The 18663-nt window shown below is 39.9% G+C and overlaps 1 protein-coding gene across 5 annotated transcripts in view; it reads left to right on the top strand.

Annotated features, from left to right (window-relative positions):
- Positions 1–18663, top strand: part of PTPRK (protein tyrosine phosphatase receptor type K) — a 420549-nt gene that overhangs the window by 76289 nt on the left and 325597 nt on the right. For all 5 annotated transcript variants that reach the window (XM_075087593.1, XM_075087592.1, XM_075087590.1 and 2 more), the window contains exon 2: positions 9779–9901. In XM_075087593.1, the coding sequence (XP_074943694.1) occupies positions 9779–9901 (123 nt within the window). The remainder of the gene's footprint in view (positions 1–9778; positions 9902–18663) is intronic.

Below are 18663 nucleotides of genomic sequence, written 5' to 3'. Positions count from 1 at the left end.
TGAGAAGTTCTTGTCATCATCCTTCTGTGACTCTGGATTTATACCATGACCAAACTCTTCAGTCATCTCTCCACCTTCTTGGACTTTTCTTCTGTGGCTTCAGAAATGACCTTTTGCAGCAGCTTCTGTCAGTTTTGACATCAGAGCTTTTTCAATTTCCTTGCATTTAGTTTGATCTTCCTTTTTGCATGACCATTTAAAATTCCATGGACAGTCTCATGCTTACCTCCCCCTAGGAGGTCCTAGGCTTTCATGTTGGCCGTATTCCTTTTGAGCTCTTTGCCCCCCTGTTCCTTGAGCAGCTCCTGTCCAGCTGGAAACTCTCGCTTTTGTCTGAACAAAATTTTGATACCTGATATCAAGAGAGATGGTTTTTAGAACAAACCTCAAATACCCTGGTTTTACCCTTTCACCTTTTTTTAGGGTTAAACTGTCAAGGTTCTAATAGGGTGGCTGATGTAGTTCTTAGGCCTGCTTTTGTGGTTGAATTGCTGATGTGATTAGTAGAGATAAAAGTTTAGCTATAGACTTTTTTCTTCCAAGTCCTTGTTTCAGCTTCCCCCCCCCCCGCCCCCCCCCATGGAAAGCAAGTTAGAAAATAACCTAGTACTCTGAATCTATAGAAAATTTTGTGATTTAATGTAATGGTTGTAGGGCTGCCTTCATTCAGCACTCCTACTGAGTTTAATGGCATTTTTATCCATTAACTTTTAACAGCATATTGTGAGAACATTTAGGAGAAATGCCAGAGACAGTGATATCTACATAAGATTTTCTATAAATAAGCACTAACAGTGTCTTGGAAAAAGGTGTTATTTTTAGGAGCAGTGTTGTAAGACCACATATCCATAAATAATCAATGATTAATTTCATTTTTGAGCTCTCAATTGTGTCCTTGAAGTCATAGAATTTGCTTGCTGGTGTTTTAGTTATTTTTGGTATGGTCATTTATTAATCTCAAGTACATGATTACATCCCTCACAACCCCCCCCACCCCCCAGTTATTTGTATTCAAATAGTATAACTTCTGTCACCAGTGCAGTTGGTCAAAAGTCTGCTCAGTGCACCAGAGGAATACTGAAGCTTGCAGCCTGTGACTTGAAATAGGAGATAGCTTTTGTGTTCTGTGGATGTTGACACTTTCGTATTAATGAAGATCTGTTCATAATTTCATGAATCTGTTGAATCTCTTCATGGTTTCAGAAATATCATGTGAACTGAAATGGAAATTGTCATGGCAGCTTCAGTTATATAAAGTGTTCTGCACATGTGGGGCTATTTGCTCTGTTTCCTTGCCCATGCCAAGGAAGGATGAAGAAAACTTGAAAAAGACATTAAGCGACTGAGACTATTCACAGCTACCTGTTGTTGCCTCTCCAGTTAAGAACAGAAAACACCTGTTTCCCTGCAGAACAGGAGGAAATTTGAAGACACTTTTGTTTAGATTTACTTAGTTTGGAAACAGAAGGACAGATAGTGTGATAGAGTCTGATCTTCTCCCCCTCTTCATCTCTTGCTTCTTTCCATCTTGTTCACTGCTGGTAAAGCATGGAAAAGTTTCCTGTTGCCTGTCAATATAAAGCTTTTTGAAATCGGAGATGAAGAAGCCTTTTCCAGGCCTGGTATAAAGGGAAGGAACCTAATTTAGTAGAAGAAATCTAATAAATTGCTTGGCCAGGTAGACCACACCTAATTGTGAATCTCCATGCTCTCCCAAAATTTGGGGTTAGAATAAATGCTGGGAATAATAGCAAGATCTTTCCCTGAAGATTACAGGAAAGGATATCCACATGAGTCTTCCTGCATTCTTGGTAACTCGCACCTGATATTTTCAAGTTCCCATCTTTCCTTTCTAAAAAACTACTATGTTTTATTAATAAGGAATATGGAAGATAGATATAAAATGAAAACAAATTTTACCTACATTGGACTTGATGATGACCTGTTTGAACTTTTTTTTTTTCTTATATTGGGTATGGTATTACTTTATGGCTATCAGGGGATGGGATTTTTTTTTTTTAATGTCAGTGTGACTTTTCACATGTAGTGATTTAGGAGTGGTGTTATCCTCTTTTCTGAAAATTTTACATTTATAGGGATTATTTAGTATTTGACTCTTCTAACAGCACCAACAGAAGTCCTACAATGAAAATAAAATAATGTGAATTTAGGAATAATCGGCCATATTTCCTATTAAGCTGTTGGTGTTTATATTCCTTTGGTGCTTTTGGATGAGACTTGGAGTTCCATGTTCAAGTTAATAAGCTAAGATGATGATTAAAGCATACTGATAGTGGGAACAAGGCTAGAAAATTTTTAAAAGGTGTTTGTAGGTAATTGAGTTTACTTGTCTCTTATTGCTCTTAACTGTAATCAGTCATGTTTTGTGTAACGAATTCTAGTACTATAAAAATAAGATACCACTGCAAAGAAGATAAATATTCTTAGTATTTAGTACGACTGCTCCCTGTAGTGAAGGAGAATCTGTCATTTTCCTTAAGTGTTGCTGTGTTTGTGGTTATTTTATTTTTTTAAAATTAAATAGGGCCTCTGACCACCTGCTTTTAGGTGCCGTAGGTTAGTTAAGGTTATTTCAGAGTTATATTCCAGAAGGTAATACTGAACATAAGCATTTTAACGTAAGTCATTAAAATTTATTCTCAAACCACATTAACAGCAACTCATAGTATATTCTTAATAGGTGCCTGAATACTCTGCAATCAATGTGTTTTAAAATTCTCATAACAGAAATAACATAGCGCCTTTAGAAGATGAAAACATCCTGTGCTTTGAGGCATGCTGTGATAGAAACAGGTAAATTAATGTGGTAGGTGGGTGATTTTAAAAGCAGAACCTGTTCCTGGATCTATGACTGACAAGAGACCTGCTATAGGGTCCTTATACTCTTCAAGCTTTGAATTCACCAGTCAATGTGAAGAGAAAAAATTAAATTTTCACAGGACTCTTACCTGACATCACTGATAAACATAGTTTTGTACTGGGTTCTTACCATGGAGCTATCTACTTTGATAGATTTAGAGCTAGTCATTATGCTTTTACAGCAGGTGGTGGAGAAAAATAAAAGCATGCTGTTGAATAAAAGGAGCAGATTGTTCCCACTAATCATTTGAGCTGGATGAGAAAAGAGTATTTCCTTACTGGTGTGACACCTTCATGCATATGAGCCCCAAAGAAACCATTGGTAACTGAGCCCAGTGTAAGGGAAGAGTTGTGATGGTGAAAGTTTGTTGTATGCCTGTAGTACAACTCTTCTCTCATGCTAGATTTTTTTTTTTTCTCCTGTCCTGGTGATCTGCTTGTTCTTAGTGGATGAATTTCTGGGCTTATAACCAGCTCCTTAAAATTGAGGAGTGTGAAATTTAAGACGTTACTAGTGTATTTTGCATAGCACCAGAAGTAGTTGGATGCAAGAACAGATCTCAGAAATAAAGTGTGAAGTTTTGTTCTTTCGACTGTCCTTCTACACATGCCATTCTATGGCTGAAAAAAAATCCTCTGCAATGCTGATAGGTTATAGAAATAGGCAACAAAGAACACTTCTAAAATCAATTTGTTTCAGAAACCTAATCAGATACTCCCGTTCCCCTTCTCTCTACCCCTGCCCCAAATCCAGAAGATACAGTTTTCTTTCAGTGGTTCCCATAGTGGTTCCCATAGTGGTTCCCATAGTGGTTCCCATAGTGGTTCCCATAGTGGTTCCCATAGTGGTTCCCGAAACTTAGTGCCAGATTTTGGCGAGAATGTACTTAGGAGTCCTAGTGGGTAGATATTCTTATTGTAGGAGACTTAAAAGTAATTGCCTCTTCTTGTTGTTACATGTAATTTGTTAAACTATTTTTTTCTTTATTTTCAATTCTGTAGAAAGTGTGACATAAGACAAAGAAATATATTCTTCGTTAGATTTAGAAAAGTGAATGACAGCCGTTCCGTTCTCTTACCTCTGATGCTAAAGGTTGTCTTTTTTAATAAAGGCGGTGTAAAGCATAGCCAGTAAATGTGTATTCTTCTCCATCATCTAGTTTTACCGATAGGTACTTAATTTATCATAGTTTAGCAGTTTTTTGAATGTTTTGAATTGTTCTTCTATTATTGCTTTTCTGAGTGTATTTTAAAGGGCACTGGAGCTGTTAAAGGTCTAACTAAACATGAAAACTGACATACAGAATTTTTAGGTGATATGTGGGAATGGTTTCTTTTGTCTAGAAGTCAGTAGATGTCCGGTATAGCATTCCTATAATGCCATTCATAATAAATGTTATGCGTATCTGAAGTTTCATGTGATATTGGTATGCAATTGACTGTTTCTATTTGAAATAGTAAAAGTGACATGATCGCTAGGAAGTGTAGTGAGAACACTAGAATTGTTAAATAAAGATCATTAGTTCAAAATCTGAATCAGTTTTCCTTTCTGTCCTGAGCTGATGAGCTGGGAGGCCACTATTAAAGCTGTAGTGGACATCCATTTAACAGTGGGAATTACTGACACATGCTTCTCTTAGTCTAAAGCTTATTTATATTTGAACCTGGTGGGGAAAAATCTGTTTAGCTTTTCTTTCCTGGGTAGGATGATAGGATGTAGGATAAATCAAAAGCACAGAGTAGTGTCAGTACTGAGTGTTTCTGCTAAAGAAATATGGTAACGTTTTTAAAAAACTGTAATTTGTCTTTAAATTCAAGCATCTTTAAATAACTTTTTACAGGTGATGTGTAAACCTTGTTATAAGATCTTTATTAAATTTAGATTAATCTTTGGGATTTTAAGATTAATTTTTAAGATTAAATTTATGTTAATCTTAATGACTTTGTTACTTAGTGGAGCTTTAATTTCTTTTCTGAGAGTTCAGTGTGGGATATTCATACTTTTCTTTTTATAATGAACATTTAAGAGTCATTTTCTTTTATAAATGCAAATGGACATGTAGACAGGCCATTTTTATGAGGTTACCATGATTAATCACTTGTCTTTTAGAAGGATGTTGAAGAGCACTGTGTGAGAGTTCTAGGTGTGTTTAAGCTGAAGTTAATAACTTAGTGAAGCTTATGGGAAAAGATAATGGAAACAGTGAATTGTTGATCTGTTTGGTTTCTGTGGAATGTAAATGTTTCCCAGATACTTCCTCAGCATCTGAATGAATTGGATTGACCCACAGTACAGTCAGCAGTTTGGCAAAATAACTACCCAGAATTAAGATCCCTTCTGTCTTCCTAGCTTACAGTTCCCGTTGTCAATAGGGTGTTTGTTTCAGATGGGCTGCCTGATTTTTCTTTTTGTTAAATTGATTGTCAATGCTTTCTTGTTGGCTGCTGCTGCCTCCCAGCAAAGCATGCCGCTGGTCCTCGTCCAGCCCTTCTGGGGCACAACCCAATGGCAGTATTGTCTGAAGGGAGGAGGTGCTGCCTGCCATGCGTTGCCAGTCCCCAAGCCCACGTCAGGTCGTTGAGGTCACACCAGTCTGGGGTATTGCTTTGATCCTTCCTGCTGCCTTTTTCTGAAGCATGATACTAGAAATCTAAGGTAAATGTGGACTTAGGTACTGCAAGGTCCAAGAGCATTTGAATGTCAGCGCTGTGCACTTCCGGCTGGAAGACTGAGCAGAGGTGCGCAAATCACTGTGTGGCATGGCTTGTGTGTTGGTGTAGGTATGCACAAATTCCAGTGGCAGGGTAGTATTGAAGATAAATTGTGGGTTATACATCAGCTGTAGCTAAAGGAACATGGTGATGATATGTAAGCGGACAGTGGTTGGTACTGAAGCATCTTCTTACTGACTTGAGACAAGGTTTCAGTTGCCTGAGCTGGAGATTTTGAACTTGTCATTTGTAGGATATTAGCAAATTATTGTCAAAATGTTGGGTAACAAATACAAATATGTATTTGATTTCAGCTGCTGAATCTCACTGGAAGGTACTAAACCTTGATCAAGGCCTTCCACCTTCTTCCCTGAACAGCACTGTCACATTATTGTGGAGAGTGGCCCAGTAGCTGAGTTAGGGTATTAACAAGTTCTGACCTACGGTGTATTTCTGTCAGATGTGGTTTTATGTTTGAGTGGTTAAAGATTGATTTAAAATGTATATAGTTTTGAACAAATGACTGGAAACAGATCACTGCAGGTTTCACCCACTCCTTGTCTCTTCTTGTGTTTTCCACACAGCATGTTACATGAGCTTTGTCTCTTATTACCCAGAGTTACTGAGATAGCATGCAGGCAGTTGACTGTTAAAACAGAGAAGGGGAGATCCAAATTTGGTAATGCTTTAAGTCATGAGGAGTAGTCTGCAGGGGGTTTAAAATGCTTAGTCTATCTCATTGTGTTGTACTGGATAAATCACTTACAGCATTGGCTTTTACTTTACTTGCCTTGAAATGTCATGATCTGTTGGTAAGAGAAGGAGGTGTGCTCCGTGAGAGAAAGCCATTGGTTTAGGCGGTTGTTATAGCGCAGATTTTGTAGTGGGTTGATAATTTGTCCTGATAAACTTCGTTCATGTGTGTGCGATAAATGGACATTTGCTTGTTCCATGGGTGCAGCAGTGATGTGCTATGCACAAGGAGGTTTGGATTGCTTGTTGTGTATTAACAGGCACGTTGTTATTGCTAATCAGAACCCCGATAACTAAAATTAATAGTGGGCACAGAGATGAGCAATTAAGAACATTCATCTTCCAAATGAGTCTACAAGATTCATTGGTAGTTTAAATTTATATACCGAGGGCACTTAAACCATTAAAAAGGGTAATGGGTGCCCTGCAGGCATGTGCTTCAAAGCCATATGTCATTTTGGTGCTGGGACAGCAGACAGTGATAACTTCCCTCTAAGGGAAACTGCTATTCATGTATCAATTAAGTGTCGAAGGAAATGTACTTTTTTGCTGTAGAGTGATCATGGCAGTGTATTGTAAGTTAAATCAAAGACCAAGATTTATCTTCTAAGCCTTTCTGGCTTTGTCATGGTAGATGTTAACTAGAAAAGTCTCTTGGTGGTAATAGGGCATTGGAGTTGGGACTTTTAAAGGCATAAATGTTTCTTTGATGCACTAGTATTTTTCTTCTTGTGCCTTGCAGTCTTTTGACAGTAACACTGATGTAGTAACCAACTTAGTACAGAATATCAAATGTTGGAGCTTTTTTGTTGTTGTTGCTGTGCTTATGTTGTCACAGGGTAACATCTGAGAAGGTTTTGCTAACATGGAGCTGAATATTGAGTTTTCAGGTTTTATGGTACAAGGATTTAGCAGTGTAGGGCTTGCTTTCTCTCCTGGTGTTATTCTTGCCAGCCAAAACACTGGTTAACAAGTGGTCCTAGGAGTGCCCTGGAATGAGTATCTGGCAGTGGTTCTTAATGAAGAACTAGTGAAAACTTAGGTTGTTTTGTTATTTAGTCAAAATGACTGTTGTGGCTTAACCCCAGCCGGCAACTAAGCACCATGCAGCGGCTCGCTCGCTCCCTGCTGATGGGATAGGGGAGAGAATCAGAAGAGTAAGTGAGAAAACTTGTGGGTTGAAATAAAGGCAGTTTAATAGGTAAAGCAAAAGCCATGCACGTAAGCAAAGCAAAACAAGGAATTAATTCACTGCTTCCCATGGGCAGGCAGGTGTTCAGCCGTCTCCAGGAAAGCAGGGCTCCATCATGCATACTTGGGAAGACAAATATAGTCACTCCAAAAGTCCCCTCCCCTTCCTTCTTCCTCCCCCAGCTTTATATGCTGAGCATGACGTCACATGGTGTGGGATGTCCCTTTGGCCAGTTGGGGTCAGCTGTCCCAGCTGTGCCCCCTCCCAGCTCCTTGTGCACCCCCAGCCTGCTCGCTGGTGGGGTGGGCTGAGAGGCAGAAAAGGCCCTGACTCTGTGTAAGCACTGCTCAGCAGTAACTAAAATGTTCCTGTGTTATCAACACTATTTCCAGCACAAATCCAAAACATAGCCCCCTACTAGCAGCTATGGAGAAAATTAAGCCTATCCCAGCCAAAACAAGCACAATGACAAATACTTATGCAGAACTGTGGGAATTATTTGAGTTGTCTCTTACTGAAGATGAAACACAAGCTCTGTTTGGGACACAGTCTAGATTTTCTGAAGAAGTTTGGTAAAAGGGACTTCCCTTCCCCAGATATGAACACTGTTTTTGCAAACTCTCTGCCTGTTATGTGATATTTGAATACTCATTTTGGGTAGGTAAAAAAATATTTTTATCCTCAATTTGGTGACACACATACCTGCTTCTCCTTTCCTTATTCTCTTGCCAATCCTAGTTCTAGGCCATGTACGTTTTGTACAGAGGACAGAAATGAGCACAGACTGTATTTCTTCATGGTCCTCATTCTCCCCTTTTCCCACCTCCATCCCGCTCTCCTTCAGGGTGTACTGTGGGCTGGTGAGAGCCTGGCAGGCACGGGAGGGTGTTTGCTGTTGATGGAGTGGTGGTGACTCATTGTATGGTGACACTAGATTTTACCATAATAAGGATTTTTGTATGTTCGTGATACCAGCAGTACTTGTCCCATATTTTGTGTTCAAAAAGTCAGACAATGAAATAATCACAAATGCTCCTGTTTTTCTAGAAGTTTCCTCTTAACATGAGAGGTTTTTGTTTTAACTTTTTTTTTATTGGAGTGATATGCCCTAACTACTGAGGACAGGGAGGAGAGGTTGCAAGAAATATCTCCCCTGACTTCCAGTTGTTGTTTATAATTTAATTCTTGAGTTCTTCTACAACTTCTTTTCTGGATTAAAAAATACTGCCTAAATAAAGATGAATGCACTGTGTTTTATTTTTCACTCTCTCCTGGTCATGCCTTTTATTTTTGAGCAGGAAGAGCAAACTCAAGGCCTGTGTACCATGAACGGAGAGAACTGATGCTATTGTATGTGTGTGATGCTGTTGTAGGTGTGACATCTGTGTTTTCTTGTGGTTACGCTCTACTTTTTCTTTGACCAAGCTCTTTTGATTCCTTTACTACTTCTGCCTCAAACCTTGTTCTCTTCCCATGATTGTTATGTTTTCTTCTCTCTTTTTCCCAGCCTACTCAATGACTTTGAAGAATGTAGTAAAAAACATACTGAATGAGAAAGGGCCGACATTACTGTGTTACACAAATTTTTGGGTTCCCCCACCCATCTTTTACATTTCTCCCCTTCTTTGTCCCTGTCCCTTCTTCTCACAACTTTTGTTGTAAGGTTTTCATAGCTGTTGTTTGTGTGACCCTGAAAAATTGCCTTTAATTTGTGTTGTGTTACGCTAGATTGATTTAATAAAGCAAGATTATCCAATTCATTCTGCAGCAATTATTTAATTTCTAAGTAATTTTAATTATTTCGTCTGACTGTTTTTGTTTTGGTCACACTATCCTTGTTGTCGGTGTTTGGACTACTTATGCTTTCAGTGCATTGAAATTGTTGATTTGCACCTTTAGTTTTTGAGCCTAGTCCATTTTTTTCTGTTTCCCCCTTGCTTTTTGTCACGCTGACACTGGGCCAGGTTTCACTCCAGCTCAGTGACTCAGCCTGTGGTGATCTGCTCTGACAGAAGGTGCTCGTGGGGGAAGTTGGTTGTGTGAAGCAGAGGCATTTTAAAAAGAGAGAGGAACACTGATGGATGAGCTGCTTGTGGGTTTTAGCTTTGCGCAGGCAAGCCTGTGAACAGTGCCACAGGCTGTGAGGGCTCCGTAGTTGTGGTGTGCCCAGGAGGAACACCACTGCTTGACTCTTGGAAAATGTCTGCTTTTAAATAAACTAATAACAAGTTTATTCCCTAGGGGGCTGTACGTTCGACGATGGTCCTGGACCCTGTGACTACCACCAAGACTTGTATGATGACTTTGACTGGGTACATGTCAGTGCTCAAGAGCCTCACTATTTGCCGCCCGAGATGCCTCAAGGTGAGAACACCCCACCCCACCTCCTCCCACCCCTCCCAGATACTGAAAGGGGTAAGAAACTCAGAGCCTTACTGAATGTGCCTCAAGGCTGCACTCTGTCATCTCCACTTCAAAACTGATGATGGAGGTAATAAAAAGAAAGAAACAAAAATATAACAATCTTGATAATTGAGAAACCTTCTTAGATCACAACCCCCTTTAAAGTTGAGGGGGGATAGGGAAGGGAGAAAGGAATTCATAACTACTTTATCCTGCATGGAATTCTTGTTGACTTGCAGTGAAATTCTCTGTCTTAAATGACAGCTAATGTATTGATTTGAATTATTCAGGTATGCATTAGAACAAATGGTGGAAAAAAGGATACATGTAAAAACCCATACACTGATTCCTTCCCCTCCCCTCCCCCCACCCACTCATCATCTGAAGGTAATCAGAAAATCTTTGATTTATGGAAATATTGCCGTTGTTAATTACTATTTAGGACAGGTAATGAATAACTGAAGAGGTACAGCCTACATGACCTTGCCTGCTCACCTTTGATGAACAGCTTAATCGGCGCTTCCCAGACAGCATGATATGCTGAGAAAATGAAAGCATTTGAAATTCAGCTACATTTTCCAATTAATAGTACATTAAGTAATTAATCATGCAGAGGAGGAAAAAAGGTCATGGCTATTTTATTTGTATCTAAAAGGTTTTGTGAAGTGAGGTATGTGTGGAGAAGTGGTGGGAAATGTTGCCAGACAGAAGTAACCTAACCTCTGCACCATTCCCTTCCCTGCATTTTTTCTATTGTTGTGCATTATTTATGGTTCTTAGTGTATGTAATTTTACTTAAGTGCTAACTAGCTGGATTCCCCCTGCTTTGGAGTCACTGATAGGAGCAACTGTTACTGTGCCCCATATCTTACAAAATAGGTAAATTAAGGAACACTTTATTTAATGGACTGCTTGGTGCTTCAACTATGCATGTGGAAGAGTAAATTTAAGCCCTGAAGCATCAGCATTCATGATGCTGATGATCTTGTATTACAGAATTGTAGGATAATCACTAAGGTTGGAAAAGACCTATAAGATCATCAGGCCCAACCCTCAACCCAGCACTACCATGCTAAACCATGCTAAACTACCATCCTAAACCATGTCCCGAAGTGCCACGTCTACAGGGTTTTTTTTTTAACACCTCCATGAATGGTGACTCTGCCACCTCTCTGGGCAGCCTGTTCCAATGCCTGATGACTCTTTAAGTAAAGAAACTTTTCCCAATATCCAATCTAAACCTCTACTGGTGCAGCTTGAAGCTGTTTCCTCTTGTTCTATCGCTGTTGACCTGGGAAAAGAGACCAACACCTGCCTCACTACAACCTCCTTTCAGGTAGTTATAGAAAGTGATAAGGTCTCCCCTCAGTCTCCTCTTCTCCAAACTAAACAGCCCCAGCTACCTCAGCTGCTCCTCATAAGACTTGTTCTTCAGACCATTCACCAGCTCTCCGGACACGCTGCAGCACCTCAATGTCCTTCTTGTACTGAGGGGCCCAAAACTGAACATAGTATTTGAGGTGTGGTCTCACCAGTGCCCAGTACAGGGGCACGATCACTTCCCTACTCCTGCTGGCCACACTATTCCTGATACAAGCCAGGATGCTGTTGGCTGCCTTGGCCACCTGGACACACCACTGGATCACGTTCAGCCAGCTGTCAACCAGCACCCCCATGTCCATTTCTGCTGGGCAGCTCTCCAGCCACTCTTCCCCAAGCCTGTAGGGTTGCATGGGGTTGTTGTGACCCAAGCGCAGGAGCCGGCACTTGGCCTTGATGAACCTCGTACAATTAATTGGCCCTGGCCCATTGATCCAGCCTGTCCATATCCCTCTGCAGAGCCTTCCTACCCTCAAGCAGATTGACACTCTTGCCCAACTTGGTGTCATCTGCAAATTTACTGAGGGTGCACTCAATGCCCTTGTCTAGATAATTGATACAGATATTAAACAAGACTGGCCCCAAAACTGAGCCCTGGGGGACACTGCTTATGACCTGCCATCAAGTGGATTTCACTCCATTCACCACAACTCTCTGGGCTTGGCCATTCAGCCAGTTTTTTACCCATTGAAGAGTACACCTGTCCAAGCCATGAGCCACCAGCTTCTCTAGGAGGATACTGTGGGAGACAGTATCAAAGGCTTTGCTAAAGTCCAGGCAGACAACATCCACAGCCTTTCCCTCATTCACTAGGCGGGTCACCCTGTCATAGAAGGAGATCAGGTTGGTCAGGCAGGACCTGCCTTTCATGTAGCCATGCTGGCTGGGCCTGATCCCTGGCCTGTCCTGCATAATTGTTTTACTGACAAATTCAAAATGATATCTCCTCTAGGAGAGGAGAAATTAGTTACTTCTCAGTTTCTGTTTTTCAGAGTCTACACGGTTTGTTAAAATGTTGGAGGTATTTTAATTGTGATGGAAGTACTATTTTGTAAAAAAATTTTGTATTCTCAGACTTCAGACACACCTTATATAAGAGGAAAAATTTGAGGAATTGTCATTTAGATTCATTCAAAATATGAGATACCTGCTTCTTACTTCTCCCAAATAACATACTTGTCATCCTTAGGCAGTTTTCAGAGTTAATTGACACAGTGCTCTCTGTCTTTGGCACCTGATTTCTGTTCAGTTCTGCTGCAGAGCCTTTTCCTCTAAGTGTAACACCTGGACTCTTCTCAAGGAAGTTTTTTCTTTTTGCATATGTGAAACTGTGGCTGTTTAGTAAAATCTAGCAGAACAAAGGCATGTTTCAGAGATAGTCCAAAACAGATACAGAAGCTCTAATTATTTTTTTTTTTCTTCCTTTGGTTAGAATTCTATGCTTCTTGGACTGCTGTTTAAAAGTTGGGTGTTTGGTAACTGATATCCAGACTAAAAGTGAGCAGTTGCATCTGATGAGCTAAAGTAGTTCACAGTCTTCAGATTCTTAAGACGTATGGTGTATCCAAATTCCTAAGCTCTTTTGTGTTTGAAATAGCACCATTTCAAATTAAATCTAAGAACATAACAGCTCTAAAACAATTGCTGAATTCCTCCAGTGGGTCTGCAGGATGCGGAGCAGCAAGAAGTTCAAGCAAAAGCAGAAGGGAAATAACTGCGTGGAATCATCTTCTGTGCAGATTTTTAACATTGCTGACCCTGCCTGATTACTGTTGAAACTGTAGGTTAGAAAGCAGTCCACCGCTCATGAAGAGGTTATCCAAGTAGAATAAGATGTGGTAATGAAGGTATAGGTAAAAATAAACTACTAGTGTTTTCACTTTGAAAAATGCTGGGTTTTCTAACCTGTAGAAGCCAGGGATCCCCCAGTGACCAGAGCCAGCCCACTTTTTCCTGTTCAGTCAGAGAATTAGAGGAGAGAAGAGGTGTCCAGAAAAGCTGAGCAGTGCTAGGGAGTGTTTTCTCTCCATCTCTTCTTCTCAGGCTCTGTAATCCCTCAGCTAGGTGCAAAGGTCCTTAAGGCATGCGTTGACATCTTCTTTGGAGTCCTTGTCTCTTACATCTCTCTGGAATCCAATAAAATGTCCTGGCCTTGGCCATAGTAAGGGAAATATATATTCCAGTACAGCTGTGTCTCAGAAGGAGCACTGTTTTACCAGCATGTTGAAAAGATAATGCCCTTACACTGAGTATGTGACTTTCAGGGCTCTAACTTTACCAGATTCACTGAGAACCATTGTAGTCACACAGGATTATATTCAATTTTCAAATGTCAATTTTTAGTCTTCAGTAGCTTCAGAAAGTCATCTTTAATAAAAAGAGAGAGAGAGAGAGAGAGAAAAGGAGTTGTTAAAAACAGGAAAAAGGAAAATTTTGATGAGTTTGCTTTAATTCAAGGGGAGGGGTTTAACTCCATGTTGTGCTTTGGAGGAGGAGAAGTCTTGGGAAATTTCAGACTGAATGGCACATGCTTTGGAGTGCTACAAAAATGTGAAAACTTGTCCTAATGGAAAGCATTTTTGCAGGTATAGCAATAGTAAACACTACTGGTAAGGCAAGAGTAATTACCTCTGAGTAATTAATGCAACTTCAGAATTTTTTTTATACTGAGCTACATTGTATTTCTCAAATTATGAGCAGAGTCAAAAGCCACTTACCTTCTGTTACGGGAAAAATAAATGCAGTATCTAATGATGAATTTTGAAATAAAGTGAACACTTAGAGGAAGTGCTGTGACAGCTTCAAATAACAATTTGTAAAATGTTTGGACTGGAGCTTACGTGATAAAACCTTTGGATTACTTATTAAAACCTTGAAAAACACCTGGTGTCCAACTTTAGGTTTCTAAGAACATGTAAAGATGGCTGCGCTGGGTCGAGCGGAAGGTCTGCTGGTTTTGAGAGTAGCCATTAGCAGATACCTAGGGAAGATTCAGAGGTAGGACACATGAGTGGTGATCGTGCCCTGAATGCTCTTCCAGTTTCCAGCTGTTTGGCATTTAGGAATTTCTGCAACTAGAAGCGGTCTTTATTCATGATGTTCTCAATGAATTCATGTTTCTGCCCAGTCAGCTTTGTCTTACTGTCTGTGGGCTCCTTGAAGCCTTCTGGTGTCTGCTATGTCCTATAACAGAGTGCCAGCTTTGTTACAAACCATGGGAAGATGTGGCTGTCCTTACTTTTTGAACTTGCACATGACTCCTGTTCGATACATGCTGGCCTCTTCTATGGGAAGTGAGTAAAGCCAATTCTTAATCACCTTCTCCAACCCATTCAGTTTTTTAAAATACCTTTTAAACAAAATACATGCCCTTCTCCTGATATCATTCTAGGTTGAATGGTCCAAGACTGTTCAGTTGTTTGTTATATAGGAAGGGTTCCATGAGTGTGGATTTGCATTTTGTGTGAGGCAAGGTTGGTAACTGTGTGTGATATGTTTTTGTAGACATGGTGACAAAAATGAAGTCAAAGTATTTACCCAGATGGTCTTTGTACCTCTGGAGAAAGATACCTATGTGTTGAAGCAAACCCTTTAGAGCATGCATTATGTTTTCAGGTGAATGATTTTTATACATTATACTATAGAAGACAGAAATCAGAGAATGCTATTAAGATGAAATCCAATTTTGGCTATGCATTTTTTCCAGTTATTTTAGAGGACTATTCACTGTGTGTGGATAACTTCATTTTCCAGAAGAGTTAAAGTAAATAATAGTGCTTTCTTATATCACTGGGGATGTGCAAAAGGGTGGTTTTATCCATATTAATAATACATTTACTGATGATTTTACCCTTAGATAGAGAAGATAGTTTATTTACCCTGTTTGGTTTGCCTGTTAAAAGCAACATTATTCTGCGGCTATGCAGGGTCAGGGCATGAGAGCCTGTAATGGGCTGCGCGACAGGGAGCCACTTAATGAAGGGCTTTTTTAATGTAAGGGCTATTACCCTCCTGGATACAAATGCAATTTGAAGAATGTCTAAATTATAGTGGACAATAGTGACGTGCTGAGATAGACATCTTGCTTCTGATCTCTCGGATGGGTAATGTGCCTGGATTGGATGTGTGCTAATTTTTTTAAATTGGTTTTCTAGAAATCAGGGAAAATAAATTAACAGTAATGGGGGTAGTCCTTAGTTGCACTTGTCATCTAGCACGACTAAAGGAGAACAGATTATATCTCTAAAGATGTTCCTTAATATTAGAGGGTGTTATACAAATGCAGACTTCACTTTTTACAGTGAAGAGTATTGCAGAAATCTTTTTTTTACTTTGCCGAAATTACATATGACCTTACATGTTGTTAAGTAAAACATTACATATTCTGGTTCAGGCTGATGTTTCAGGCTCCCTGGTGGAAGACTGCGCAGTTATTTCAGAATGGAGAACTTACATGGTGAAAGGCAATGGAGATGGGAGGAAGTGTGCTGACAAGTAATCTTAGGCCACACTTTCATGGTAATTTCTTTTATATGGGTTTTGGGCAGAATGTCTCTGGCTGCTCATTCCCGTGTCCCATCATTCCCAGTGGCATTCTCATGTTGCTGCCTTCTCCCAGTTGCTCTGATGTGTGTGTGCTTGTGAATTGGTGTGGACTGAAAATAACACAGGGGAAGAAAAAAAAGTATATAGCATGGGTCAGTTCGTTAACCCAGTTCATTGTGCAGCTGTAAAATAGCTGTTACTGTGGTGCAGCTGATGAAGACCATGGGAGCTGGTGGCGTGGATGGGTACAGGGGTTGTATAAAACTCTGGGGTGTCTGAAAGACACATGAAAACTACACCCATAGATTTGCATGCAACTTTAATTTTCCTGTACAAATAGTGTTGAGTATTTGTTGTGATCTGGAAGGTCAGTTGTGTGCTATTTAAGTTCTGCTTTGTACAGAAAGGAAATAGCTTTTGTGTCACCTGCATGACCCAAAATGGATTTCAGCACAGGACCAATGTAAGTGTTTATGAAGTGTTTTCAGCAAAAATTCAAAACACAGCCCCACACTATCCACTATGAAGAAAATTAACTCTATCCCAGCCAAAACCAGCACAATAAGAGAGGGGAGCCAGAAGGTCACGAAATTTGTATTTTAATACATCTTTCATGTGAACGTGGCTCAGGAAGGAAAGCTGTAATGTAGAGGGCTTATAGATGAGACTTTTGGCCCTTTACTTCACTTAAACCTGAATTTTTTCTCCTATAGAAAAGAAACCACCAAGCCATGAATATATTTAAATTATGTACATGTGTATGGCTACAGTCAGACATAAGTTACTAGGAAGCAGCGGCTGGTGAGGGCTGGGTGTTTCTTGAGGCATTGGAAAGAAGAGAGCTCTGTGAGCAGCAGCAGAACTCTCTCCACACCTTGGGTTACTGTGCTCTTCCACAGAGACGCTCATCCACACACAATGCACCAGTTTCCTGTTTTGCACTACAGAAGGATGAAGTACAAATGGCATGCATTCTGCACCTCTTTATTTTAATAGACAGGCTAACAAAGTTTACCAGTCTACTGAGCAGCTGAGAACTGACTTTTCAAGGTTTTGCTGCTGTATGGCTCAAATTGCTGGTATAAAGGTAATAGATCAGAGAAACTGTGCGCAAGGGAGTTCATTGACTAGTCCGTGGATTGGCAAATGCAATTCAGCAAGGTAGTGGTTTTAAAGTTTGATCATTGAAAGCTTATCTGGTTCATTACATTATGAAATAAATTGTAAAAGCCTGGATCTGTGTTAAGGGCTGTTAAGAAATTCTGGTTGTTTCCCCTCTTTTTATGTTTCTTTATGTGATGGTGTAGATATGTTTTATTTAAGGTGACTGAGAATTTTTTTTTCTTCCTTACATACTTCAGTCTTCATAGACTCCTTCACCCCAGCAATTGACTGAAACTTGTTTCCTGTTTAACCGGTCAATATACTATAGAGCTCAATGTATTTCAAGCACTTCCTTGATCAGAAAAACGTATTTTACTGCTTTCCTTATACAGTAAGCCTTATGGTTGGTTTATTGTCTGTATTATTTGTTAGTAGCATCTTTAAAAGAAAGAAGCCTACCTTGTTAGTGCAGTGCAATTAATGTCTACCTAAAGAACACCTGTAAACATCCTGATCTTATTTGGCTTGCTCAGTACAGTGCATTAATCAATCTATTGACTAATTCCAAGGGTTCCCTGTTGTTCTCAAGCACACTTCACTTGGTATGAAGTGAAGAGAGGGGGGGTGCACGGAAGGCTTTATAGATAAAGCACAGTGTAGCAGTGCTTTTGTACATTTAGATAAGCCATTTTTAATCAGGAAATTCAGGCATGGGATTAGGAAAAGTAAGGTTTTTGTACTAATAGCAGTGACTTCTACATATGAGTAACATCTGTGTGTTGGTTGTTCCCTCATTGACACAGATGGATTTGTTCTGTTTCCTTTGGGTAGTGAAAGACAGAACACTAAAAAAAATTACGTGCTGTATTTGCACAAAATGTATTTCACCTTCAAGGCCAGCTGCTGTATCTGTGTATGTAGAGTGATATTTTGTTGGTTGTGCTTTTTTTTGTTTAAAGTTATAATACTATTTTGTTCAGCCATAGCTCTTCCATGCAATATGGATTTCCAAAAAGCTCATTTGTTCTTGAATAGCTTATCTTTTTACTCGCTTGTTGTATGTGTCAAATGAGTGTATTTTACTGGTATCAGTTAAGTTCTAGAAAATCTGTCAGATTGTTATTTTTGAGTATAGCGTAACTAAACTCCAGTGAAAGCTGGAGTGAAAATGCTGTCTTCTGAGAAACTGTTCTTTCTTAGTTTCTCTCTCTTTTTTTTTTTTTTTTTTTTCCTAGTTTGGTATTTGAGGAATATTAATTTACTTCTCTGGATCTCACGGAATGTATTGAATCAAGGGGAGAAATCTGTTTGCTACAGATAGAAGTAGCAGGTTAATCTTGGGCAAATCAACCTTTGCCATGCTGGCACCGAGAATTGCTAAAATTACCATGTGCTAGTGCTATCACAGCATTCATGATAGAATTGTTGCTCACGAAGCAGCCGCCTTCTGCATGATGCAGTTTTCTAGCTTCTGGTATCTGTATCACGAGAAGTTCAGATGGCATTGTCCACTACTGCAGCACTGTCAGGGTGGGAAGAAATGACCGGTTCTGGTCAACTCTTACCACTGTTAGTCAGGAGTCCAGGCTGTAAGTGGAAGGGTCTCACTGCCTATGTGGAGTCAGCTGCTGCTTGGGAAACTGTGAATGCCAGTAAGAGGCTGCTATTTTGGTAGCATTGTGAAGGGTGAACAA

The sequence above is a fragment of the Phalacrocorax aristotelis genome, chromosome 3, assembly GCF_949628215.1.
Source record: "Phalacrocorax aristotelis chromosome 3, bGulAri2.1, whole genome shotgun sequence".
In the NCBI taxonomy this organism is placed as follows: domain Eukaryota; kingdom Metazoa; phylum Chordata; class Aves; order Suliformes; family Phalacrocoracidae; genus Phalacrocorax; species Phalacrocorax aristotelis.
The sequence above is the reverse complement of the archived record's forward strand: the minus strand, read 5'-3'. Positions and strand labels throughout refer to the sequence as shown.